The sequence below is a fragment of the Leptonychotes weddellii genome, chromosome 9 (assembly GCF_054177405.1).
Source record: "Leptonychotes weddellii isolate Sample4059 chromosome 9, ASM5417740v2, whole genome shotgun sequence".
NCBI lineage: Eukaryota > Metazoa > Chordata > Mammalia > Carnivora > Phocidae > Leptonychotes > Leptonychotes weddellii.
The window spans coordinates 101,825,099-101,851,540 of record NC_138377.1 but is presented as its reverse complement, the minus strand read 5'-3'; the positions used below and the strand labels follow the sequence as shown (position 1 = coordinate 101,851,540).

The 26,442-nt window shown below is 48.3% G+C and overlaps 2 protein-coding genes across 3 annotated transcripts in view; both read left to right on the top strand.

Moving 5' to 3' along the window:
• Nucleotides 1-10,504, top strand: part of PTPN9 (protein tyrosine phosphatase non-receptor type 9) — a 79,280-nt gene extending 68,776 nt beyond the window's left edge. Inside the window, exons 9-13 of the mRNA XM_006744434.3 lie at nucleotides 616-682; nucleotides 5,099-5,177; nucleotides 6,185-6,335; nucleotides 6,754-6,961; nucleotides 7,774-10,504. Of these exons, the coding sequence (XP_006744497.1) occupies nucleotides 616-682; nucleotides 5,099-5,177; nucleotides 6,185-6,335; nucleotides 6,754-6,961; nucleotides 7,774-7,988 (720 nt within the window). The 3' untranslated portion in view covers nucleotides 7,989-10,504. The remainder of the gene's footprint in view (nucleotides 1-615; nucleotides 683-5,098; nucleotides 5,178-6,184; nucleotides 6,336-6,753; nucleotides 6,962-7,773) is intronic.
• Nucleotides 10,505-18,708: 8,204 nt separating this feature from the next.
• The window catches only part of SIN3A (SIN3 transcription regulator family member A), a 70,375-nt gene continuing 62,641 nt past the window's right edge, over nucleotides 18,709-26,442 (top strand). Inside the window, exon 1 of one of the 2 annotated variants that reach the window (XM_081831428.1) lies at nucleotides 18,709-18,730. The gene's annotated coding sequence lies outside the window, so the exon portion shown is untranslated. Of the gene's footprint in view, nucleotides 18,731-22,854; nucleotides 23,113-26,442 lie in introns of those variants that run through there. The other variant, XM_081831429.1, reaches the window with a different exon arrangement.

Genomic DNA, 26,442 nt, shown 5'->3' with positions numbered 1-26,442 from the left:
ACCTGAGCTGAGATCAAGAGTCAGACGAGTAAATGACAGAGCCACCCAGGCGACCCCCTTTGCCCATTTTAAAATTGGGTTGTCTTTTTACTGTTGAATTGTGAGAGTTCTTTATATATTCTAGATATAAGTCCCTTATCAAATATGTGCATTCTGTAGATGGTTTTACTTTCTTGATGGTGTCCTTTGAAGCACAGAAGTTTTTAATTTTAATGTAGTTCAACGAACCTGTTTTTTCTTTTACTGCTTGTACTTTTGGTGTCATATCTAAAAAGGCTTTACCTAACCCAAGGTCACAAAGATTTAATCCTACATTTTCTTCTAGGAGTTTTATAATTTTAATTCTTAACATTAGGTCTGTGATCCATTTTGAGTCAGTTTTTGTGTTTAGTGTGAAGAACAGGCCGGCTTGATTTTTTTTTCCCTTCATGTGGATATCCAGTTGTTCCAGTAACATTTGTAGAAACAAAGTTTTGAACTGATGCTTTTGCTCCTCACTGCTGTCTGACAGGAAAAGAATATCTACACCTTGGGTTTTATTTACCTGGTACATAATTTTCCCACCCAAATGGTGTATTCCACACAGCTGCAATGATATTTCCTTTTTATCATTAGACAGATTACATCAATGCCAGTTTCATGGATGGCTACAAGCAGAAGAATGCTTACATTGGTACACAAGGTAAGTTAGGGTGCTCTTTACAAGTTGGTTTTATGTCATCTACCTATGATCTCTTGCACCAAATGATTGCATAGTTTTTGAAGGTAACTTGAGGTGATGTTGTGGCCACTAAATCCTGGCGTTTCATAAAGCTTGGGTGTTATTGAGAAGGCAAAGGAGAGGTATAGAGTTTCTATACCAGATATGCGTGGAAACTTGCTGCGTAGAGATAAACTGGAGATTTGAACACACAACACTACTACAAGTTTTTGGACTATGCATTGCCAACCCAGGGGAATGGGACATCAGAACTCACTGGCCAGTGAGATGCTCTTTATGTCCAGTAGGAGGCCAGAAGTGGCAGTGGAGCTTCTCAGAGATTGAGTCCAGTCTATAAAAGGGTGTTGCTGTCCTAAGAGACTTTTGCTGGTTCCTATACCATCAGAGAGTACCCAGCAGTCTTCTGATATGGATAGTCTATACTAGGTCTGACAGTGAAGATTTCAGATAAGAGTTTCTACGAATGCTCCTGTGGGCTCCAGTAGTCCTCCTAATCTGGCCTCGGCCATCTCAAGGAGAATACCAAGTTGCCTTCAAAAAGGGTGGGGAGAGATCAGAACACAGGAGGACATAAGAGGCCACCCTATGGGCTTTAGGCCCTTTGACCATTGCAGAGCATGGCCAGCAAGAGATCTGGCAAATACCTCTTTAGCAAGTGATCAAACTTAGTATCACCAATAATAGACAGATATCATGCCTCTGTTGTGATATAGTGAGAACTATATAACATAACCTTTATTGTTTGTTGCCAGTTTTTAAGTCTGAATCTAATCATGAAAAGTAAACCAGACAAATCCAGATGGTGGGACATACTATTAGAAAACTGGCTTAGACTCTTCAAAGTTAATGCCAAGAAAAACAAAAGCAGGGAACTATTGTAGATTAAAGGAAACTAAAGAGATATGGTAACCAAAGGCATGTGCCCATTATTGGAATTTCAGTTTAGAGAAGAAAACTGTTAATGACAAACTTGGGATAATTGGGGACTGTATATTAGATAATATTATTGTATCAGTGTTTAATTGTTTCAGTGTGATAATGGTATCATTCTATAGGATAAAGTCCTTGTTCTTCTAAATATGTGCCCAAGTATTTAGGAATAGGTGTCATAATTTCTTTCTTTTTTTTTTTTAAGATTTTATTTATTTATTTATTTGACAGAGAGAGATCACAAGTAGGCATAGAGGTGGGCTAGGCAGAGAGAGAGGGGGAAGCAGGCTCCCCACTGAGCTGAGAGCCCGATGTGGGGCTCGATCCCAGGACCCTGAGATCATCACCTGAGCTAAAGGCAGACACTTAACCAACTGAGCCACCCAGGAGCCCCGAAATGTCATAATTTCTGGAACTAACTTTTAAATAGTTACAAAATAAAAAGTGTGTGTATTTATAGATAGAAATAAATGTTGAAATAATAGCTAAAAATGATAGCTTTTGAGCTAAAGAATTTATGAGTATGTAGTAGTAGTCTTCCAACTTTTCGTTGGTTTCAAATTTTTCAAAATAAAATGAGGGAGAAAAAAATGGATTCTTGATATATTGTTAACTGGTCTGATGGTCACAGGTTTATATTTTTCTCCTAGGAGGGATCACTCCCTCCTAGAAGAGTCCTTTTAAGACCCTAAGAAGAAATGAGAATTATCAGGAAAAATTTTTGGCATATACAATATGACATGATCTGCCTGAGAGTAGGGGCTTTGTTGGGGAGGATGGCATTGGTAGATTGGGCTTATGGAGGGTAAGGATTGGCTCGAGGGTACCCCAGAATGCTTCCTTCTCCAGGTTTAGAAGGCAAAGCTACTACTCAGAGTTGCGGGAATTTGATTCTTTAGGGTGGCTTTGAAGGCCCTATCCAGAAGAAACTCCCCTAAGAGTATGAGAGAGATATTTTGAGTCAAGCACAGATCACCTTTAGACAGCATCAGTACTCTCTTAGGACTGGAAGATGGGGGTCCTGTGATGTGGAGAAGGCTGATTTGATTTGCCTAGCTAACTTTCTTGGCTATATTCAGTATTTTGATTCTTACTAATAATACTATTTCCACTAATAATATCTGTTATCTATTGAGAATATCTATTATATATCAGGTATATAATCTTCATCTAATTATTACAGAAACTCTGCAAGGAAGGTTTATTAACCCATGAACAAACTGAAGCCCAAAGAGGTTAGGCGATGTTGGATCACACAGTAAGTGGCAGAGCCAGGATTTGAAAGTATGTCTGTTTGATTCAAAAGTCCTCACAAGCCAAGTCAGAGGATTGTTTCATCCATGTCAGCATAAACCACTGACTTGAGTTCTTCAGAAAAGTTCACTGTTAAAGAGTAATCTGGGAGGTGCAGCTTTCCCTTCTAAATCTCTCTTATGCCTTGGAAGATATTATGACCCCTCTTTGCAAAGCCTGAGTCTAAGTGGTACCTGGGTGGTCAGGTGCTCTGATTGGGAAAAACCATTTTTGCCAGTGATTTGAGTGTGGAAAATAAAGCATATGATTGCTGCTGTGGTACAGGGTCGTAGGATGTGGACAAGGCTGGGGTCAGAGATGGGGAACAGGAGTTCTTACTATCTTCTTCACATACATACTATGGTAATGTAAGTGCATTGTAGGAGATTTAGAAGATGGAAATGAAATTCACTCCTAACCCTAAGACCCGGAGATAATGTTAACATTCTGTAGCATTTCCTTCCAAACTGTTTTCTGTGCAAACAAATAGATACAGACATATAAAATATCTAACAAGATGGGTTCTTTCTATATGTTACTCCTTTGTTCATTTGATGGTATCTTGTGAATACCTTTCCAGAGCAAAAATAACAGATCTTACAACATCACCTTTATGGACTACTTAAATCGGGGATATGCCATAATTTAACAACTCTCTCTTGATAGACATTTAGCTTGCTTCCAAGACCTCACATGCTTTTGGCAGTGTCCACTTCTGCCAAGAGGGAATTCTAGTATCATAAAACATTAATGCTGCTAAAAGGCTTTAGCAAAAACGGTAGTAAAACCAGCAGACTTCCAGGACAAAATCAACCCTTGATACTGCCCTTCTTCCCTAAAAGCAGAGGAAAAAGGACTGGGAAAATACATGGAATTATCCCAAGTTGTTACTTCCTTGCTTAAAAGGGAGTTGGTGGCCCACAGGTGTCTTCAGAGTTTCCCCTGAGTGCCCAGCCCTGTGAAGGTTCTAACTCTAAAAGGAGAACTTGACAGTGTGGCTCTTACCCTCAGCACCATGTTTGTTGAGACATGATTCATTCTCACAAAGTAAAATGACTGATGTAAGACCACATACATTAAATGGTTAAGCTGTTTTGATCCAGCTATGCCATCAAGAGCTATCTATATTATGATGAAGCAAGTTTTTATTTTTTAATTTAATTTAATTTAATTTATTTTTTTAGAGACCGAGAAAGTGCGAGCAGTGGAGGGGCAGAAGGAGAGGGAGAGAGAGACTCTTAAGCGGCTCCACACTCAGTGTGGAGCCCAATGAGTGTGGAGCCCAACAGGGCTTGATCTCACAACCCTGAGATCATGACCTGAGCCAAAATCAAGAGTCGATGCTTAACCATCTGAGCCACCCAGGTGCCCCTGTGATGAAGCAAGTTTCTAGAAAGATTCAGCTGGCAGGGGTGTCCAGAATAGACTGGAAGGGAAGGAGTCCTATTCAGAAAAATAAACCAGAATGGTATTACAGTAACTCAGACAAAAGATGATGTGGTCCTTGTGGCAGTGAAGTTGGGTCGGGAGGGCATGATAAAAACCAAAAACAATCCAAAGGCAAAAAAATTTCTAGGACTTGGTGATTGCTTCTGGAAGATAAAGGAAATGGATAAGTCAGAGTTGACTCCAACTTTTTAAGAATGCCAATACTTTTTTGAACAGAGATGGGAAAGTAGAGAGAGAAGGCTGATTTTGAAGGAAGAGATTGAATGGCAGGGATGTTGGGTCTGAGGAGACCCATGATGGGACATGGAAGGGGAGTGGTTTAGTAGGCTGCTGATGATTATAAGGCTTTAGGGAGATGAAAACAGCTAGAGACGTGTACACAGTTGACACTGTCTGGATGTGCCAGCTCAAGCCCTAATGGTAAGGCTCTTGAGAAGGTACGTAACAGTATTTCTCAAACTGGTAACTTATCTACAACTTCACCTGGGATCTTCTTAAAATGCAGATTGCACATTTCTAATACTCTCTCATACAATGCTAGAGCTGGTGGTAAAGGACCACCCTGAATAGCAGGGATGCAGTGAGAAGAGCAGGGAGCCAGCATCTATGCTTTGGAGTTATTAGCTAGGGACAAAACCGGAAATGCCTGAGGAGGAAAGAAGGGCTTCCCAGGGTAATGTTCCTTGTCTTATCCTTCCATTCCAGGCCCTTTGGAGAATACTTACCGTGATTTCTGGCTCATGGTATGGGAGCAAAAAGTCCTGGTGATTGTCATGACTACCCGGTGAGTTCTTCCCCTTTCCTCCCTCTGCACTCTGCCCCCACCCTGTTCCCAAGCATGGGGGGATTCAAGATGGGAGTTTAGCTCATAGAACAATGAGGATTAGGAAAGCCATGGCAAAGAGTTTGAGATGTTTTAGGTTTTTCTTAGTTGACCCAGAATTAACGTAGCCAGGATATGGTGGAGATTGATAGATCTAACTTGTCAAAGTTTTAATCCTTGGCTCTGGTGACCCTGTGCCAGTTACAGGCTACTCTGAGGTCCTGGCCTTATCCACTAAAGGAAGTGTGGGAAACGTGGGGCAATTCACTTTTAATCTGCTCCCTACTTCCAAAGGGCAGCTGTCTTCTTGGCTTCTGAATTACCAGCTCCCCTTCCCTACCACTTTTGACAGTTTTTCTGCTCATTCGTATTTCCACCTATAAGAGAACTACAGAAAGAGAGATGAAACATAGTTGGTCAGGCAGGAAGCTCTGGATGAAAGGAGTCCTTTTGAAATTTTGGTCTACATATCTGCCAAAACTTGAGGAATTACAAATTCATTAGTATCATCATTATCATTATGATAATTAGAACCTATTTCAGATGAGGAGAAAAACGTGTGGCTTTCCCACTCCTCTCAGCCGAGGGCCCTTACTGGGGAAGAGAATGAACAGTGGCTGAGATATAGGGCAGAGAGTTCAGTCTGGCCCACCATAGTTTCTCTGCTGTCTTTTTTTGCCCACCCAGTGTTTATCCTGGATATGTGAGGAGTAGCAAGAGGTATCAGGATAGGTGCCAAATGGTGTAACAGGCACCCAATAAATGTCTGCTAAATGAGTACATGCAGAAACTTTAGCTGTTGTTACATCTGTTTAGAATGAAGGTTTCCCACCTTTTCTGCCAAGAAACAAAGGTATAAGTTAGAAGCAATGCAAGAGATGACATTGCTGCTAGGGGTACAGCAGATCATAGCTTACTACTATGGAGAGGAAGGATGGAAGGCTTACCTTGCTCTCTGCGGTCTTCAGGTTTGAGGAAGGCGGCAGGAGAAAGTGTGGCCAGTACTGGCCATTAGAAAGAGACTCTCGGATCAGATTTGGCTTCCTCACGGTGACCAATCTAGGCGTGGAGAACATGAACCATTATAAGAAAACAACGCTAGAAATTCACAACATAGAGGTAAATCCCGATTTTATTTTCTCACTGTTTTTATCCTGGGGGAGAACTTTTACTGTAAAGAAAATCTCCAAATGGAATAGGCAGGAATCCAGGCAGCTTATAAGTTACTTTCATTTTTCTGGGAACAGGATGTGGATATTCATCTCAGAGCCAATATAGCCATATTGTCTCAATGCAACAGTGGTATTACTTAGGAATAAAACTTACAAGAAATCTGGGTCCTGTGTAGGGAATTCTATCCTCTCCAGACATTTAACCTGTCCTTTGGGTTTGTAGAGAAGCAACTGTGGAGAAAGTTGACGGTGGTAGGCAGGAACCTTGGTGAGGATACCAGGGGATTGAGAATCTAGAAAAGCCAAATGTAGTCAGAGGCAAGTAGAAATGACCTCATTAACTTTTGCTTCTTTTCTCATCCAAGGAGCGGCAGAAACGCCAGGTGACCCACTTTCAGTTCCTGAGCTGGCCAGATTATGGTGTCCCTTCCTCGGCAGCTTCTCTCATCGACTTCTTGAGAGTGGTCAGGAACCAGCAGAGGCTGGCTGTCAGCAGTATGGGAGCGCGCTCCAAAGGGCAGTGCCCTGAGCCACCCATTGTCGTCCACTGCAGTGCGGGCATTGGCAGGACAGGTAATGCACCTGATGGTGCAGCAGCCCTCTGAGCATCCAGAGGCAATAAGGATGGGGGAGAAATAACAAAGCTCTTAGTTGACAGTTTGGGAGAGTTTGATTCATTGGTAGCAAATTGCCATGAAAAATTCCTCTTTAATGTCCTTTTGGTATCCCTAGCGCCAGCTGCGCTGGCCAAAATACACACTTCAGGGGCCAGGGCCCCTGGGGGTTGATGCTTTATACATCCCATCAGCATGATTATCTTCTGACCCCATCACTGTCACCTGGATGTCCCAGAGAGCTCAGCTGGGCTGTTGCTTCCTTCTCATCCCCCTCCCTAAGGAGATCCCCACCCTAAGCTGTGCTCTCATTCTGGAGCTAGTTAGCAGCTTTTACCTTAAGGGATGTGCATTGCAGGGACTGCTGGTCTTTTTAGTTCAGAGTTCCCTTTGGGAGAAAGTCAGGAAGAATAAGTTTCTGTTAGGTCTCTGTGGAAGAATTGTGGAGTCTCTGAAAATTAGGGCCCAGGTGTGGGAATGCTGTCATTCTGTCTTGTCTAAGACAGGCAGTTCTTCTATGTCACCTTCCCACCTTCTCTTCCTGTTACCTCCAGTACTGTCTTAGGAGACAAGAGGCCTTCTCATTTCTCTGGACTCCCAACACTCCAAAGTGACCTCCTCCTTGAATCCTTTCAGGCCTAAGGCCACCTGGCCATCTACCATAAGGCACCTTGCCTTTGAATTCATTCATCCAACCTGCCTGGGTCATTTGGTAGAGGGAGGGACAGAGGAGAGATAGACCAGGTATGACTACTTCTTTCCTTCCTTCAGGTACCTTCTGCTCACTGGACATCTGCCTGGCACAGCTGGAGGAGCTTGGCACCCTTAATGTGTTCCAGACGGTGTCCCGCATGAGGACCCAGAGGGCCTTCAGCATCCAGACCCCTGAGCAGTACTATTTTTGCTACAAGGCAATCCTGGAGTTCGCAGAGAGGGAGGGCATGGTGCCCTCCAGTCACAATCTCCTGGCCATGGAGGGTCAGTAACTGTCCCACGATCCTCCCACGTGCTGGCAGCCTTCCTTAAACTACCCTGGACACCGCTGAGCCTATAGGTTGCCATCAGTTATGCTGAAGCAATGGACCAACCTCTTCCTCATGTCTCCTGGCGCACTCGTGCACGCAAGGCAGCCTTTCCCTTTGGCTAGATAGATGTGGTGAAATTGCCACTAGAAAGGGCCAGCAGCAATGTGTTCTTAATTCCTAGCACCTGCTATCGAACTGTGCCTTATTAAAACCAAATTGTGGCTATCGGTTTTTGCCAGGGGCCCCGAGGTAAGTGGGGAAGGAAACTCCCTCCCCCCTTTCCCAATGCCATTCTCCTTCTTGAGGTCTCTTTTCCATTCCTTCCCTTTGCTAGGATTTGATGGGGAGGTTTGGTGAGCATCCACCTTCCTTCCCAGAGAGCTTGACCAAGTTACATACTCTAGAGAACGTCCCGAGTGCCAAGCACGTTTATACCTAGGGCGTGTATTCCAGTCTTTTCTGTCATTCTGTGTGTGTGTGTGTGTGTGCATGCGCGCATGTGCGCGCGCACTTACATGTATGGGTCCATATGTACGTGTGTATATAATATATATTGTATGTGATAATATGGTCGTATTCTATAAATACATATACACAGAGATACTCCTTTGTAGACTTTCCTGGGGCTCCGTGTTGCAGTTCAGGACTCTTTGCTTCTTGGACCCAACTGTTTATCCTGGACTAGCTGGGGCTGGGGATCACATCCCTTGTTATCAGACTGCAGAGTGGTGGAAGAGGACACACACACACATCCGCTCCTCATGCTCCTGCCACAGGCCCTCATTCTTACATAAGGACTTACCTCTTTCCAGAATACTGGAGCCAAGAATTCTGATTTGTGGTGACACTGGTTTAACGTAGCATGAATTGCCCTTATCTAATGATTTTACTCTGTTTACTTTGCCAATTTGGGGAATAGACCTCCACTGTGATTCCAGACCCCTCTTTCCTCTCTCTGTCCCTTGGGGCTTGGGGTCTGGGAGTAAAGATGAGCAGTCAGAGCCAAGAACAATTGGTACGAAGTCTTAGAAGAAAAGAGAGGGAGCCCAGGTGTGAGAGAGAAAGGAAACTACTATGAGAATCCCTCCTTGGGAGAATGAACTGGGGCCCCTTTTTCTTTTGCTAGAAAGTTCCTTTCCTTATGCACCTTGGCCCTGTCCACTTAAATGTCCATCTCTTCCTTCCTAGCAGCCTGCAAAACCCTGGAGCTCAGGCTGGGTGGGCTCTGTGTCAATAAAAAGCTTAACCCCTGGCTGGGTAGGGCAGTTGCCTGCAATCACTGTTTGCCCCCTATTCACCCATCCTGTCCCTGTCTGCTCCCAGCCTGCCCAGCCTGATGTGCCAGGGATGGAATCAAAGAGTCCCCAGCACTCCACATTCGCAAGAAAATCCTAGGAACCCATAAACCTCCCACCCCAGATGAGGTTGGCAGCTGATCAGACCTCAATACTTTTATACTGTAATAAGCTCTTTGAATGTATATATTCTTATTTTTACAATCTTTTCATTTTGTATTTAACATCAATGGACTGAGTCAGATTCAGAAAATAATTGTAAATGTTCATATTCAATATCTTATAGCGATACAGTTTTGTATTTACATATAAATATACCGACATGATCAAACCTTTTTAGCTTCATCAATTTAGTAGCAGTCTGGGCTGGGAAGGTGAGAAAGGGGTCCAAGAGCTGGTCTGGGAGGGATGGGGAGGCAGGGTGGGACCCAAGGCCTGGGTATCTGAGACTTTCAGTTCTCAGAGCCATCTACTTTATCCATAGGCCATAGCCCTAGCTGTGGGCAGGCAAAGGGAACCACCAGTCGAGTGCTTGCTGGGTGCCAATCTCTGTGCTGGGTTGCTTTCCTCCCCCATTACCTCATTCAAACCTAACAATAATCCAGTGAGGTTATTATGCTCACTCCTTCTATTTCTATATAGATGAGGAAGGTAAGGTCCAGGAGATTATAGTGATTTGCTCTAGAACTGGAGCTCAGGTTGGTTTGCTCACAAAGCCATTGGCCTCTTCACTGTGTTGCTCTCTTTCAAAGATCAAGGTAGTGTTTTGTCCTTGGAAACCAGAGGGAATATTTTTTAGCTCTCCTTTCAGAGTATGAACAGTTTCTAGATTCCAGGTAGTTGACCCTGAGCCCATGCTGCATGTAGGGTGACAGAGTTGGTGACCGGGGCTCCCAGGTAGGACCTCCTGGTGTAGGGTCCTAAGGTCTGCAGAGTACCAAAGGGATCATTCTCCCAGGAAACACCATACATAGGGGTACACTGGGTTTTGTGGGAAGATCTCGAGTCATTCATTTGCATCTCTCTCTTAGAATGGAACCAGAAGCTTTGTCCATGTAGCACCATGCCCCGTACCATGTAGCTACTCCCTGTTGACCAGTGACAGCCTGCCCAGTTGGGGCAGTTCTGGCCTGGAGAGTGTGCAAATATTGGGGTGTTTTTTAATAAAAGTGATAGCTAACATCTACTGGGTCCTTAATTCTGTTCCACAAACTGTTCAAAGTGCTTTCTAGATATTATTCACCACCCTCAAAACAATCTTTGAAGGTAGGTATTGATAAAAAACCTGAGGCACAGGAAAATTTAATTAGCCAATCAAGAACCCAGATCATCTGACTTGAAACCACTTGTTAACTCTTACACTAGACTTCCTCTAAGGATCCATCTCCTGATCTGCCAACAGATGTTTTGAGTTTCTTACTTCAATCAAGAGCTGAAGTGTAGAACAAAAGTTTAAGCCAACCCTTTCCCTGGATGAGTCTGTGTTCTGTTGGGGGCAAGCGAGCATAAGAGGTGAACAGGGAAATCAGAGGGGTTTGGTGAAATGTGGAGGAAACAGGATTAATGATAAGAGATCTGGAGGAGGTAGCCTTGAACTATCTTTTGTTTGAAGAGGCTGTAACCAAAGTGCTCTGCAAATTCAGAAGTTATACATGAGTTGCACATCTGAGGATTGGTGAGGTTATGACTTGTAAGAGCTCAATAAAAGCGCAGATTCCTGGGTCCTGCCTGGTAGGTGGTTAAGTGAGTGACAGGATGAGGCAGGTCAGAAGCACTGTCTTAATCTGTGTCCCTGACTCTGAGGAAGGTTAGCAAATTGATGTTTACTAAATCTGAGAGCAAGGGATCAATAGCTTTCCCCTACTGCCATAGTTTACTTGTAGCTTTTACATTGTGAAGAGAGTGACTTCCCAAAATGTGAGCCTACCTGTGCTAGCTGTTTGTTTTGTTTTGTTTTTTTTAATTTTTTTTTTTTAAGATTTTATTTATTTATTTGAGAGAGAGAATGAGAGACAGAGAGCACGAGAGGGAAGAGGGTCAGAGGGAGAAGCAGACTCCCTGCTGAGCAGGGAGCCCCATGTGGGACTCGATCCCGGGACTCCAGGATCATGACCTGAGCCGAAGGCAGTCGCTTAACCAACTGAGCCACCCAGGCGCCCTGTTTTGTTTTTTTAAAGATTTAATTTATTTCACAGAGAGAGACAGCGAGAGAGGGAACACAAGCAGGGGGAGTGGGAGAGGGAGAAGCAGGCACCCCGCCGAGCAGGGAGCCCAATGTGGGGCTCGATCCCAGGACCCTGGGATCATGACCTGAGCCGAAGGCAGACGCTTAATGACTGAGCCACTCAGGCGCCCCTGTGCTAGGTGTTTAAAGAGGGAAAGAAAGGGGAAGACCGAGAAGGAGCCTAGATCTGTTCAGGAAGTCAAGGCTCTCACACAGGAGGTTGGTGAATGAAGCAAGAGAATCCACTATCAAATGCTGGACTGTACAGTTGAGAACATAAGATAAAGTGTTCGGGGTGGGGGGAGAGCATTGTGGGCCAACTCAGGCTTCTTCCTATTTGAGTGCTATTTTTTCACCTAACTTAACTGCCTCTAGCATTGGTCCTTCATCCTGACTGTCCCTGTCAGCTGGGATGGGACTCCTGAGGTAAAGTGTGCCCTGACACCCTCAGCTTAGGAGGCCTACCATTGCCAATCTCCATGTCACCACATGCAGGTAAATGACAGATTGGGACCAGTTCTTGGGAGACTGGACTATTTAGTATTGTAGATTGAGGGAGATGAGACTCCTCTTAAAAGCTTCCCAACTCTAGGGACAAGCAGACACGCATATGGAAACTCACAAATCAGAGACCTGGGGGGAAGTGGGCCAGGAAGAAAGCCTTCCTAGAGTGACTGAGCTCTTTGGTAGTTTTGAGGTCTCACCACTCAACTCAAGCCAACTCCTAGCTTCCTTTTGTGAAAGAAGGGGCTACGTTAGATGATACGACCACAGGCCTTCCAACTCGTAAGGGGCTAGTTCTTTGATGGACAGTGTGAATTCTTGTAGAGGAACCATCAGGCCCTTCTCTGGTTGGGTCAGCTCCCACTCCCAATCCCTAGTTTTAAGCTTGTTTTCAAAGTCTCTTCTTTCAAGCTGCTGCCACTTCCCTATATTGTCTTAGGTCCCTTCCCACTTGGCCCACAACTTGGAAAGCAGGTCAAGTTTCCCCTGTAATCCCCAGGCCAAGGCCTAGGCCTTTAAAGCTTCTGTGCTGCTCCATGTGGAGCTGACAGGGTGAGTCAGAGTCAAGGAATGAACCAACCAAGGTCCCAGAGTTCCCTGCTGAGGTTCTTAGATTTCTCTCAGGGCTTGGTCACTACCCACAGACCACCATTCTCTTACCAAGAGCAGGAGCTAAAGCTCCCACTAGGGAGGGAACCATATTTTCTCTTGGGGGGTATCTGCCCTATAGTTACCATCACAACAGTTGTGAATATTAAGTGTTGTGGATTGCTACTCTTAACTGACCACAGAGAAGACTGGGTCTTCACTACAAAAGAAGGATAGCACTCTCAGAAACCTGTTGAAGTGTTTAATCTCCCTCCACCATTTACCATCACTTTTATAAAAATCTATTTAAGCTAAATCTGGCGTGCTGCAGTCTTTTTTTTTCTTTTTTTTTTTTTGAGCATAGCAGACACATGATGTTGCATTAGTTTCAGGTGTACAACAGTGATTCAACTTCTCTGTAAGTTATGCTGGCATTCTGCAGTCTTAAATACCCATATTTTTTCCAGCTAAGGCCAAGATGGACATAGCTAGCCACACCAGAATCCTAGCTAGGAGTGTTGGATGGAGATTGGGAGCAGCGATCCCTTTTCAACTGTTCAGGGTTATATGTTCCTGATGGTTGTTAGGACTCAGATGGAGATGAAAGTAGGAAAGCAAGACAGTGAGATGTAAATAGAAGGGAGTCAAAAAAGGCACATTGCCCCTCCCAACTCCAGGCTCACTTCCTTCTACCACCACCCCCACCCCCCCCATCAGAACCTGGCTACTTCTCTATGCTAATGTAGTTGTCTAAAGCCTCAAAACTGGCCAGATGCTCAGCTGAGCCTAGGTCAGCCATTTCATCCTGTGGGGTCTCCTTTGCTTCCTTGACCTTGAATGAATACCTTATTCTATGGCCAGCAGCCAGTGGATATACGGAGTCTGATGTTCAGGACAGATATTAGGCTGGAGATGTCAACTTAGTTTAGATAAAAACTGGAGGCCTTGGAAGTGGGTGAGAACAGAAGGAGGAGAGCAAGAAGAGAGGAGAGATTTGGAGTTACCAATGTTAGGAAGAGGATAAAAAGCCTGTGAACAATTCTGATTAATAGACTGAAGTAACAGAGGACGTGGCCAGGGTGTATTCTCCCAGCCTGGTCAGTGGAAGGGAGCAGTTAGGATGAATGAACAGGATTCGGAAATGTAGGTTCACTGGTGGTCTCAGGGCAGGGGCTGACAGGGAGGTGGTGTGAATGGCAGGTGAAAGTAGACACTGCAGTGCTTGGGCTGTCTCCAAGCACAGCAAGGCCCACATTTATCTCTTCCACATTAGGGCTCTGAGTAAGATTGCAATAGGACAAAATAACCTGCTGCTTTGAAAAAAAAAGTCACCAAATAACTGACATACAGAAGAAAACATTTTGAAAATGTAAAGCCAGGTAAACTGGGGAACATATTATTATACTTATTTTTTATTAATGCTCAGTGAAGGGAAGACATTTCATGGCAGTGAGTAGCAATCTTAAAACCCACTAAAAAATTCCAAGCCTCCAAACTACCCAGAAATTAGGAATATGGAATATGTACAACCTAAGCCAGTTGGTTGCCAGAGAAATGGTTTCTTCATATAGTGGGATTGTTGGGTCTTTTAGGCCAGTCCTGGGCTCTTCTCTCAGACTGCAACACCAGGGACTTTGCATGTGAAAGGCCAGGCAGAGAGGGAATGGTGAGGAGTTAAGGGAGAAAAAAGTCTGTGAAGCCCTGAATAAATGCTAGGCATACTTTTTTTTTTTTTTAAGTAATCTCTATGCCCAGTGTAGGGCTCGATCTCACAACCCCAAGATCAAGAGTCATATGCTCCACAGACTGAGCGCCCCAGGCATACTTTATTTTTAATTTCACAACAGCCCACTGAAGTGGGTATTCTTTTTTTCTTTTTTCTTTTTTTAATTTTATTTATTTATTAGAGAGAGAATGAGAGATAGAGAGCACGAGAGGGAAGAGGGTCAGAGGGAGAAGCAGACTCCCTGCTCAGCAGGGAGCCCGATGTGGAACTCGATCCCGGGACTCCAGGATCATGACCTGAGCTGAAGGCAGTTGCTTAACCAACTGAGCCACCCAGGCGCCCATCTTTTTTTTTTTTTTTTTTTAAGATTTTATTTATTTATTTGACAGAGAGAGAGAGACAGCTAGAGAGGGAACACAAGCAGGGAGAGTGGGAGAGGGAGAAGCAGGCTTCCCGCCGAGCAGGGAGCCCGATGCGGGTCTCGATCCCAGGACCCTGGGATCATGACCTGAGCCAAAGGCAGACCCTTAACGACTGAGCCACCTAGGTGCCTCTGAAGTGGGTATTCTTATTCTTAGTTTATAGATAAATTGAGAAGATAAATAACTTGCAGAAGACCTCCAGCTAGGAGGTGACTAAATTGGGATTCTGACCAATAGTTTGAGCTTTGCCCCCCTGAACCTATAGGGCGGTTTGGATTGGGAGTGAACAAGCCTCAGATGCCCCTCACCTGCATATTCCTAAACTGGCAATGGTCTTCTATAGCTGGCAGAGGTTCTGTCAGCAGGGTACTGGCACTGATACCTTTTTGGCAGAGTCACTAAAGTGTAGGCCCTAAATGTCTCAGTCACCACCTACCATACACACCCTAAAGAACTAAATGAGTCCTTTTTGTGAATGACGGTGTGTGCATGCATGCACATGCATGATGCTTGTGAGACAGGGTGTCAGTGGGTGTGACAGTTTTGAGTGGTGTTGTGAGGTAAGGATGTATGTATGTATGTGGTTGGGAGAAATATCTTGCTTCTTTGAAGATAATTTTTTTGGAAAGGGCCAGAAACCATTTAGAACTATCTGGGGACAAACTGCTCTTGGAATTAGGGAGGTAAGGGGGATGGGGCAGGAGGGAGGCCGTTTTTCTCCACAAGTCCCAACAGGATCATGGGCCCTAGTGTGTATAGAGACAGCACAGGGGGGAGTGGACAAAGCTCAGGCTTTGGGTCCAGACAGACTTGACTTGGGCAAGTCATTCTACTGCTCAGGTTACTCAACTATAATTAGGATAATAATCCCTAACTCATACAGAAGAGGCCTCCTGGGAATCAGAACCTGGCTTCCCATTGTGACTTCTCAAAGGAAGGCCCTCATCAGTATCCATTCACTGTTTTGTCCTGATAGAGTAGGGGAGGGGTAGGGTGGATGTTACCCATACAGCTGGAGGGTCAGTGTCACCAAAACAAATACTCACTTTCCCAAAGAGTCCGGGACTGGTTCTCCTATGTAGGCATCAATGTACTGAGTCAGAAACAATAATCCCTGGACCCCTTCCAAGGGGCTCCCATGCCTGATTGCTATGGGCACTGGGTGCTCAGAGTGAATTAGAGTGGCTATCCTCAAGGAGTGTCAGCAAAATCTGGTTCTCTGAATGGGAGTAACTACTCTGGTTGCAAATGTTCCATAACTTCATCCACAGTATACCACTTGCTGTTTAGGACAGTCAAATGCTTGGGCCTTTGGCCTCCACAGAAGCTCAGAACTTTACTAGGTATATTAAAGTACATTTAATCATCACATTTGATCTTCAAAACAGGGCAAGGATTGCTGTTACACTCTTGTATAGGACAGGATGCTGATCCATAGACAATAAGAAGAGACTAAGTGAGAACATAGGATTCAACTTCCAGACTAATGTTTTCTGGTCTACTACTATGCCTCATCTCATACTCACACAGTATCTTATGCCTTCATCTAGGGCAGAACCTCTTGGAAATAGAGTAGAAATCTGAGATGGGGCTCCAGACATCAGAGGATCTCTGTTCTGAATTAGAAAAACTCGGTTCTCACCCTAGGGACCCCCCAGTCTGAGAATGAACCTCAACCTCCATGGCCCTGCTAGGTGGTGGGCCTCCCACTGAATACACAGTCCCCACCTCCTGGCCTTTCCCACTCCACACCCTCTCCTTCAATGATTCCATCAACCAAGCTACCTCCCAAATTCTAGTCCCCACTTCACATGGGATGACCCACTGCCCTTCCCAAATAAGTATTTCTTCCCACCTGTCCTCTCTCCTTAATGGCAAGCTTCCCTCCCCATTAGAAAACCTCCTTTCCTATGGATCCTGAGTGAGGGAAGGGTCCTTAGAGCCTGTCTTTCTATTCCAATTTCCACCCCTGTTTCACAGGAGGGAAACAGGCCCAGGGGAAGAAGTACTTGCCTAAAAATATATCACCAGTCACTGGCCAGGTTAAGTCTAGAACCCAGATTACCCAGCCTTTAGCCTCAAACTCCACTACCTCTTCATATACCAGGCCACAGACTTCTTTCCCTCCATCACCCAAACTGAATTAATCACCCAGGCCCCTTGAGTCTTTCTCAAACACATCTCTCCTTTTTAATTTTTTTTTTTTTTAAGATTTTATTTATTTGACAGAGCGAGAGAGCACAAGCAGGGGGAACAGTAGAGGGAGAGGGAGAAGCAGGCTCACCACCAAGCAGGGAGCCCGTTGCGGGGCTTGATCCCAGGATCCTGGGATCATCACCTGAGCCAAAGGCAGACGCTTAACCATCTGAGCCACCCAGGCGCCCCTCTCCTTTTTAGTTCTTTTTGTTTCCCATTGCCATTGCTCTGGTCAAGTCCTCATTACATCTCACCTGAATTGTTGGGACAGCCTAACTAGCATCAGGCCCCACTCTGCCCACAGGACTCTTCACATTCTGCACACCCCACATCCGCCACCTAAACTTCCTTTCCTGGATGCCTCAATCAACAGGTCTTTCTTGCTCACTCCGTGTGTTCTGGCCCTAGGCTCAGTTCTGTTGAACACAGAGAGGTAGGGTAGCCTCTTTCAACTTCTGGTTGAAAGTTAGGACAAACAGCAAATGATTCAGGGAAGGATCTGAGTCAGAGTTTTTGACTTGAGGGCTACTGAAGACTTTCTGGATTGGGTGGCTGGGAGAGAGAAAATAAAATTTCCCTTGGCTCCACCATGTACCCCTCCCACCAGAAGATGTATCTCTGTTGTCTCCAAACCCAGTATTACAATAGCCTTTGTGCCTCACCTTGCTGCCTATAGGCACCCCTCACTTAACCACTCTCAGAACCAACCCAGCTACTGGGATATTGAGCATCTTAAACCATAGTTCTGAGCCTGTAGCCTGTGACTATGCTGCTAGCACATTATGTTGTGTGAGTCTAAGAATTTTAACCAGGTATCAAAGTCTTCTGCTATTTGGTTCCATCTTTCCAACCCTGATTTTCATTACTATAGCCACACTAGAAGGTCCTTAACAATGTTTTCCATTTACCCCTTTGTGCCCTTTGTTAAAAATGACTTGCCCCCTTCATTTCTGCCTGATGAAAGCATTAAGACCCTACTTGAGTGCCAGCCATCTCCTCCATGAAGACTTTCCCAGTTTTCCTCAGCTAGGAAGAATCTCCCTGCTCTGAGCTCCTAGGTCTATTTATATACACATTTCTGCCTTGCCTTACTTAGCTCTTGCTGTAGCATCAACTCGGGTAGGTCTGGAGCCCTTGAAGGGTATAGAGAGAGCATCTCATCCAGCCTCTGTAATCGCACTCAGAAGCAGGTGCAGGATGAATGTGTCTGCCTCACCCACGGTAGGTGCTTAGATAAGCGCCTGTTGCCTGAACACAGGACTCGCCGCTTACACCACTCATGTTTAGGTAGCCACCTAACAGAATGGGCTGGACACGGTTAGGTTACACAGCCTGGGGAATTGGGCCATTCCAGCCAGTCGTTAGGATGTCCCTACCAGCCTCCGCTACCCAGCTCCAAATGGGGTGTGAGTGCGAAGGAAGTGGGGCCGGGTAGCCCCGCTGGCTCCTCCTCCGAGTCCACCCTGCGGATCTCTGAGTCTCAGGTGTCCTTCCAGTCCAAGGGTCTCAAGAAACTCGAAGGGGCGGTACCGGAGAGATAGGGGCCTTTACCACGGATGCGCTTCCCACTCGCGGCTAGTTTAATTTATTTATTTAATGTTTTTTTGGAGGGAGGGAGCATTCAATGAAGGGGAAGAGGTGGAGCGAGGGAAGGAGGCGGGCCCAGGCTGACTGACGCTAGCGCCGGGGAGCCAATGGCCGGTGGGGGGCGTTCCTCCCCATTCAGGACTCCTCGCCTGGCTCGGAAGGTATGTTAAACAGCTGCTTTTAATTTGGTCTCCCCAATCTCGGGCGTTTGGGGGGCTAGCTCGCTGGCCAGTGGCTCAGGCCGGTCCGCCACGGTGCGGGCGCCGCGGGCCCCGGGACGGAGCTAGGGGAGTCTCGGAGTCCGGCGGCCGAGGGAGGCACGGGGCAGGCCAGGAAGGAGAGCTCTTGGCGCCGCCCGCTCGCCAGTGTGTGTGTTTTCCAAGCCGGGCCGGATTCGTGGGGAGGGGGTCGGCCCGGCCCGGGGTCGTCAGTGCGCCGGCCGTGCTGCCTAGTTTATTTCACCGAGCAATCGGTTTCGGTAGGTTTCGGCGGCGGACTGGGTAAGGGGCGGGCAGGGGGAGATTCCCTCCCCCCTCGCTCCTGGAATGCCTTTTAAAAAATTATTGTAAAGAAGAAAATAGGGGATATTCCGTACGCCGACTGGAACCGAGCCTGGGCTGCGGCGCGCGGGCTCGGCAGGGGGCGGCGGCCTGAGCCCGGCAGGCCAGGCCCACTGAGCCCGCGGCTCCCGGAGTTGGTTGAGAGCTGGAGTTAGCTAGCGACCCGGAGCCGGCGGCTTTCCCCGCTAACCATGCTGTGCGAGGGCGGCAGCCACCCGGAGGGTTTTGTTTCGGCCCGCAAACTTGACGGAGGGGGCGGTGGGCGCGATCCGGTGAGGCGCGGGCGCCGTGGGCCGCGGTTGTTACGGACTCTGGGGGCGGGGGCAACGCCGGACTTGCGGGAGGGGCGGCCGGGGGCGGGGGAGGCCACCGGAAAGAGCCCCCAGCGCCTGGCCACTAGCTCCGCGCGCCGGTCTGTGTTCTCCGAACTCCCGGGCCGTGGCAGTAGAGCCAGCATTCGGCGTCGGAACCCGCCAGGCCGCGAGCCCGCGCGGAACTCGGCCCGGGGGTGTGGAAAACCTCCAGGAACTCGGTGGCGGCTTCGACCCGCGGCCCCAGCTGATCCCCTTGCAAACATGGAGCTGCCTCCTTCCCCGCCCACCCCAAGCCGGCCGCAGCGGCGGTGGCGGCTCCCTTCTCCTCCCCCGGCCGTGCGGCTCGCCCGCTGATGGGGCGGGGGCGCGGGCGTGTGAGCGCGCCCACGAGGGGGTGGCCTGAAAGGGGCAGTGAAGGTCGGAAACTGGGAAAACAGTCTCCACGCTAGGAATCGGGAAAAGGAAATGCATCAGCGGGCGGGGAGGGGCGCGGGGGGCGCGCCTGTCAGCCGGGATGGCGGCCGCGGGCTGGAAGGCGGGGCGCCGGCGCTAACCGCCGGGGTCGGGTGGGGCGATGCCGGGAGAGGAGGCGCCGGGGCCCCGGCCCACGGAGCGCCGAGTTGCCCCTGCCTCCACTCCTTGGCCTAGCCTGTTTACTATCTACTCCAGCAGCCGCCGCTTGTGCAACCCGCCCGGAGGGGAGCTGAGGGGCGGGGCCTTTCCCTCTCTCTTCCACCCACCTCGGGCTCCTCCACAGGGCCCGCCTTCTCTTGTCTTCCACTGGCTGGGCGAGACTCCCTTTTTTCCTTCTCGGTTCTCGACTGGATGACATTATCTCGAGCTCCGCCTATCGGAGGCCGGGCTGGAGTTTAAGTTGCTAGGATTTTTTTCCGTGAAGGGCGGAGGGAGGATTCCTACGACTTACGTGGGGCGCAAGGTCCCGCCCCCACTCCTGATTGGTGAGATTGTAGTCTCCGCCCCCTCCGCCGGAGCGAGCTAGGATGGGGGGGAAGTTCACCCCCTGTTCTCCGCCCCTTCCCCTAGCCTGTGTGCGCGCTCGGCACATGTGTGAGTCCCGCCTTGCTCCTTCGAACTGTCCTCCCGCCCGGAAGTCCCGGGTTTGGAGTCCTTGGCGCGGGGAGTGGGGGGGGAGGGGGCGAAGAGAGCGGAGAAGGCACACAATGATTCCTCTAAGGCTGGAGATTCTGGTAGCTTTGCGATGAAGTTAGGGGTTAACGGCATGAGTGGATTTCGGGGCCCTCGGCTCCAGGGGTTCTGCAGGGGTGGGGAGGAGGGGTGGGATCTGGCCTTCCGGGCCAACTACTAAAGTTCTGACCCTGCGGCCTGGCTATTCTCGCGCCTCTTCACTTCCCGGAGATCACCCTGAATTTAAGCTTGAGAACGCCGCGGACGCCGGCAGCTTGGCCTTAGGTGGCTTTAACTAAAACTCTGAGCAACCTAAGATTGGGCTGGGTGCCTTAGGCAAGGTACAGGGTGGTTCATCCCCTATTGACAGAGAAGTCGGGGTCGGCCCAACCCTGCTTGGATTCGAAGTGGTTCTTGAGGTCCAGGTGGAGCGTCGTGTGGCACCCAGTCCAGGGAGACGGGGACGGCCCAGAGTGAAAGGTACCGTCGATAAGTTCTGCAAAAGTGCCGCTTCTTCCTAACCTCGAAGAGATTTGACTCGAGCGTCGCTTTCGTTGGTGTGACCTTTTTTTTAGAGCTCCGTCTTTGGGCAGGGCTTGGCTCTCATCTTAAGCTACTCATGGAGTTCACAGTTCACTGCCTTGTCCTTACGGCTCGAAGCCATCCTTGGAGTCAGGCCCACCTGTTGCCAGCGCTGGTTTTCTTGCCGTCTCCCCTGGATTGCAGAGGGAGGACAAGATAGGACCTGGGAGCGGGTTCCCTGGGGCCTGCCACTTGGGGACTGACACGGCTCTCGGGGGAGTAGGCTTTTGCTGGAGAGCGGGAAAACTCTAGTCCCGCCCCCTCCTTTCCTGGCGCTCCTTGAGCGCCCCCCAAAGCAGGGCCAGCGTCCGTTCTCCGCCCCATTTGGTGAATAAATAAAAGCAACCTAGGCATTGCAAGCACTTTGTCTCTGTGTGTTTGAAGCACTATAACCTACACAGAGAAGGCCTAGGGACTGACATTAACACTTGTTGGCCAAAGGAGTAGGTGAACAGCCATTCTTATCTTTTGTCACCAACTGTGGAATTTTTATTCTTTGTATGAAGTGTGGGGTGAAGGTTCATTTATGCTGTGGCCTTTTTGGTCTCCTTATTCAGTTCGAGTCCGAGTATGCCTCCAGATATACCCTGGAGATCGCAAACGCTTTACACCTCACGCTCCGCCTTCCGGAGGCTTGCCAGGGCGGTGGCTGTTAGGGCCCTGCCTTCATTTTGGTTATCTCCGCCCTCTTAGGACTGCATACTCAAGTTTAGGGATTGTCGGTGTTAGAAGTGTGCAGCCAAACCTAGCTGCGGGCTGGCAACCACTGGGACTATTTTTCGGCTTGGGTCTCCAGCTCTTAATTCTGTACGTACTGAAAGGAGCTGTACGGATCCGGTTGCTCCGGATATTTGTGTTTACAAGGAGGCAGCGTGCGGAAATGTAAATTGTAAAGAGAACTGGATAGGATGAGGTTCTTTTTCTTTCTTTCTTTTATTTTTTCTTGTAAGGGGCCCTCCACGGTGGTGTGTTGCTGCCTCTCCCTTTCAAATCCCAAGGCTTCGGATCTCAGCTGCTGAGCTCCGCGCCCCCTCCTGTTTCGGGCCCTGGAACTCTCTGCACTTCAGTCTCTAGTGTAAACATTCCACAAAAGGACTGCTAAGGTTCAGCCTCCTCGCGCGGGGCGGAGTCAGCTCCTTTCTAGACGGGCGTCCTGGCCAATGGAGGCTGCTACCGGCGCTGAGATATCCAATCGGGTGGTTGGGGGCGGGGCCTGCCTCACTTACGGACATTTTACCCCACATCGGTTACTTACCTTCCTGGGGCAGCAAGAGAGCCAGGGGTAGCCTTCCAATGCGATGACCGGCGAGGGCGGGAGCCGACTTGTTGGGCCTGTGGCTGAGACCGCACGGGGCGGGATATGTGGAGTCCTCCAATGAGACGTGAAGAGCTCCCCTGCTTCCTCCAATAGTGTTGAGGCGTGGGGGTGGGATTCAGCAATTCGCCTCCAATAGGCGGGGTTGAGTTAGGGAAGCTCCCCGCCAATAGGGGCGTGGAGAAGGTGAGCGGCTCCCCCTCCCCTCCCAGCCGAGGGGGAAGGGGCGGGCAGCCGGCAGGCAGGGCACAGCGATTGGTTAAACCTCTGACGGGCGGATAATGCGGCCTGTGGTGGAGCGAAGTTGAGTCTTCCCTCTGCGGGGCGGGCCGGGGGAGTGGGCGGGATTTCCCGGGTAACAGAGAAGCGGCCGCGGCGGTAGAGGCGGCGGAGACGGTTTCTCCATCTTTCCCCCCCTCCCCTTCCCCCCTCGGAGTTTCCCTCCCTCCCTCCCTCCCTCCTTCCCAGTCTGGGCACCGGGGCCTGTGACCGTTTCGTTAGCGGAGAGGAGGCTGCCAGTCCGCTTCGGCGGGCCTGTGCCTTCGCCGTTCTCGGGGCCTCCCTGCTGAGCCCGAGGCTCACGCCGAGAGGGACACGCAGTGAGGAGCGGCCGAAGCAGCTTTGCGGTGAGAGCACGCCGGGCCAGGGTCGGGGCGGGGAGCCTGGTGGCGGGTAACGCTGGACTCGAGGGTGTGTATTTTTAGGGGGGCTGACCTCCTCGGCTTCCCGTAGAGCAGGCGGGCGGGAGGTGTGTGGATGTGTGAGGGGGGTGGGGGGCGGAGCGGGGTAGCTCTTCGTGCGGGAGGGGGAGGAGAGCGTAGTCCCGGTGCGCGCGGAGGGGGCGGGCTCTCGCGCCGCCGCTCAGGGGCGGGGCCGGCGCGCGCGTGCGATTGTGGAGAAAGGGGCGGGGCCGGCCCTGGCTAAGTGCTGTTTGCGGTCGACCACCCCTCCTATCTTCCCGAGGTGGGCGGGGCCTCAGCTGGGCAGCCGCGCACTGGCATGCTGGGGTTGGGGGACGGGCAAGGGGTCTCCCGCGTGTGGTTTCGGGGCGCGGCAGGGAGGGGGCGTGAAGTCTGCTTTCCTCCGCCTTCTCGGGATCCGGTTGGCCGGAGGGGCCGTACGGAGCGGCGATGCCACTCCCCCAGGCCGTCCTCCCCCCTCCCCCCGGTTTCCGCCTCCTTGGCAAGTGAGGCGGGGTTCGGGAAAGCCCGCTGTCCGGTCTGGCTTGGAGTCGCGGCGCCCAGATCTGCCCCGCCCTACGTCTCCGTGGGGTGGGAGGGGCTCCCGCCGACTCTGAGCTGCGGAGGTGTCAGGACTTACTCTTGTGGCTCGGCCATGCCTTTTGCCTGGGGCAAGAGGGCTGTGTGCCAGAGCTGTTGTCTGTCTTAGCTGCACGCAGCGTAGATGGCACCGTTCAGCCTTGGAGAGTGGGAGCATGGTCACCGCCGCTTGTAATTTTTGGAGCGAGGTGCTCAAGGTCCTTTCGTTGGGAGTCTTGCAGTGGAGTGGCTGCTCGTGCTGTGACCATGCTTCCGCAGCGGTGATTGTGGGGGGAGGGGCGGAGAGTCATCAGAGACTAGAAATGTGGCCGGGGACAACCTTTCTTGGAGTTCCCTTAGGTTCAGTTACTGTGGCTGTACGGGGCGGGGTTTCCTTTGAGCCAATAGGGTGGTGGGTAGTTAGACTTGGCCACTGTTAGGTGCCTTAGGACTTCAAACCCAGTTAGCCAGAAAAAGTCTTTAACTAAGCTGAGATTTAGAAAAGGAAGGGTTGGATTTACATTTTACTATTTAAAACTATATGTTTATAAAAGATGGTGATTTAAAAAAAAAACTCAGACTGAATAAAATACTCTGATTTCTTCTGCTCTTGCATTTTTGAATGCTTTCATTGTACATACAGGTGGTTCTGCTATGTAAGCTTAATTTCACAAAGAAATAAGTTGCAATTTAGGTAATTAGAGGTGTTCTTGAAAAATCTTCTCTTCTGGTTTTATGTAATTCTGTTAGAACATCTAGACCATTTCTATTTATATTCTATAAAACATAGTGTTCTTGCCCTGTTTTGTTACAGAGAGGGTGAAGTCGAGGACTAATGTAGTTTTGTGTATGTGACTTTCATAGCATTGCCCTCTGACCTGTATTGGGGAGTTGCCTTAGGACATTTCATGTTTAATGAACTATTTAATTTTTTTAAGGTTTTTTTTTTTTTAATTTAAGTAATCTCTGTACCCAACATGGGGTTCAAGCTTAAGAGATCAAGAGTCACATGGTCTTCTGGCTGAGCCAGCCAGGCGCCCCATAATGAATTATTTTAAATGAGGTTTTTGCTCTGACTTGATACGTTCTCTTTTCTTAAGAGAAATTACATGTTTTTGATATTTTTTCATGAAAATATAAACACGGAGGAATGTATTGGAGGAATGTATTTATAGACTAATATCTGAGCAAGCTATCTGGCTGATACCTGAAGTTAAATTCTAGATTTGTGCTTTGTTCAGGTGGGCCTGAGAGCTTGATGTCCTGCCCTATATTCATGTGAAGAGAGTAAGTCCCATCTCAGTTAAGGAAGTAGCAATGGCAAAGGTAGCTTTTTCATTTGAATGCTAGTGACTGTGTTAGAATTGGTGTGGATACAGAAAGCCTGGGTGTTTTTTCTGATGTTATAAACTGCCAAAGATAGTGGAGATAGTGGAGAGGAAGGTTTGGTCAACACAAAGTTGTTCCCACCATTTGCAGTGCTGTCTGCTGGGAAACATGGAAGACCTAAATCATGCACTTAATATGTTGTCTCTTGGGGCACCAGGGTCAGAAGTCCCATATATGCTTTAAGGATTCAAGTAAGAACCTGGATGTACTATATTAGGAAAGTTTTTATAAATGCTTCTTACCTTTCCAAATAGCAGTATGGTATATACTATAGTTTTGTCAGAGTTAAGACCCTAGATAGATTGGCATTTTGTAATTAAGAAGGTTTTACCCTAAGAGTAAGGGGTTTTTTTGTTTTTTGTGTTTTTTTGAGGAAAGAGGTATGTAGTAATTTGATAAGATTCTTGGCAAAGCATAGTCCTGTTTACATCTTATGTACAGACAAGATAACTGGAGATCTTTTCAAGGCAGATGTTAATGGCTGCAAATTTTAGTCAGAATTAAAAGGTTATGTCCATGTCATTCAGTAATCTAGTGAAGTGCTTTAAAAGACTTTCTCGGGACGCCTGGGTGGCTCAGCTGGTTGGGCGTCTGTTTTTGGCTCAGGTCATGATCCCAGCGTCCTGGGATCGAGTCCCGCATTGGGCTCCTTGCTGGGCAGGGAACCTGCTTCTCCCTCTGCCTGCTGCTCGCTCGCTCGCTCTCTCTCTTGCTCACTCTCTCTGACAAATAAAATCTTAAAAAAATAAAATAAAAGGTTTTCTCCTTCTTCTAATACTACTAAGAGTTGTTAAGCTTTACTTTCTGTAGATTTTCCTAGAAATGATAAATGATAGTTAACATGCTTTTTATTTTTTAAAAAAAGATTTATTTGAGAGAGCGTGTGCATGCAAGGTGGGGTGGGGGGAGGCACGGTGGGAGGAGGCGCAGAGGGAGAGAAAGAAAGAATCCTCAAGCAGACTCCCTGCTGAGCACGGAACCCAATGTGGGGGCTCCATCCCAGGACCCTGAGATCATGACCTGAGTCGCAATCAAGAGCCAGCCGCTTAACCAGCTGAGCCACCCAGGCACCCCATTAACATGCCTTTTAAAACTATACCCTCTGTCTACATGAAAAATAAGAACTTTCATTTTTTCTAAAGATTTATTTTTTAAAAAATTAAAAAAATAAAGATTTATTTATCCTAGAAAGAGAGAGAAAGCGGGGGAAATCAGAGGGGTAGACGAACCATGAGAGACGATGGACTCTGAAAAACAAACTGAGGGTTCTAGAGGGGAGGGGGGGGTGGGAGGATGGGTTAGCCTGGT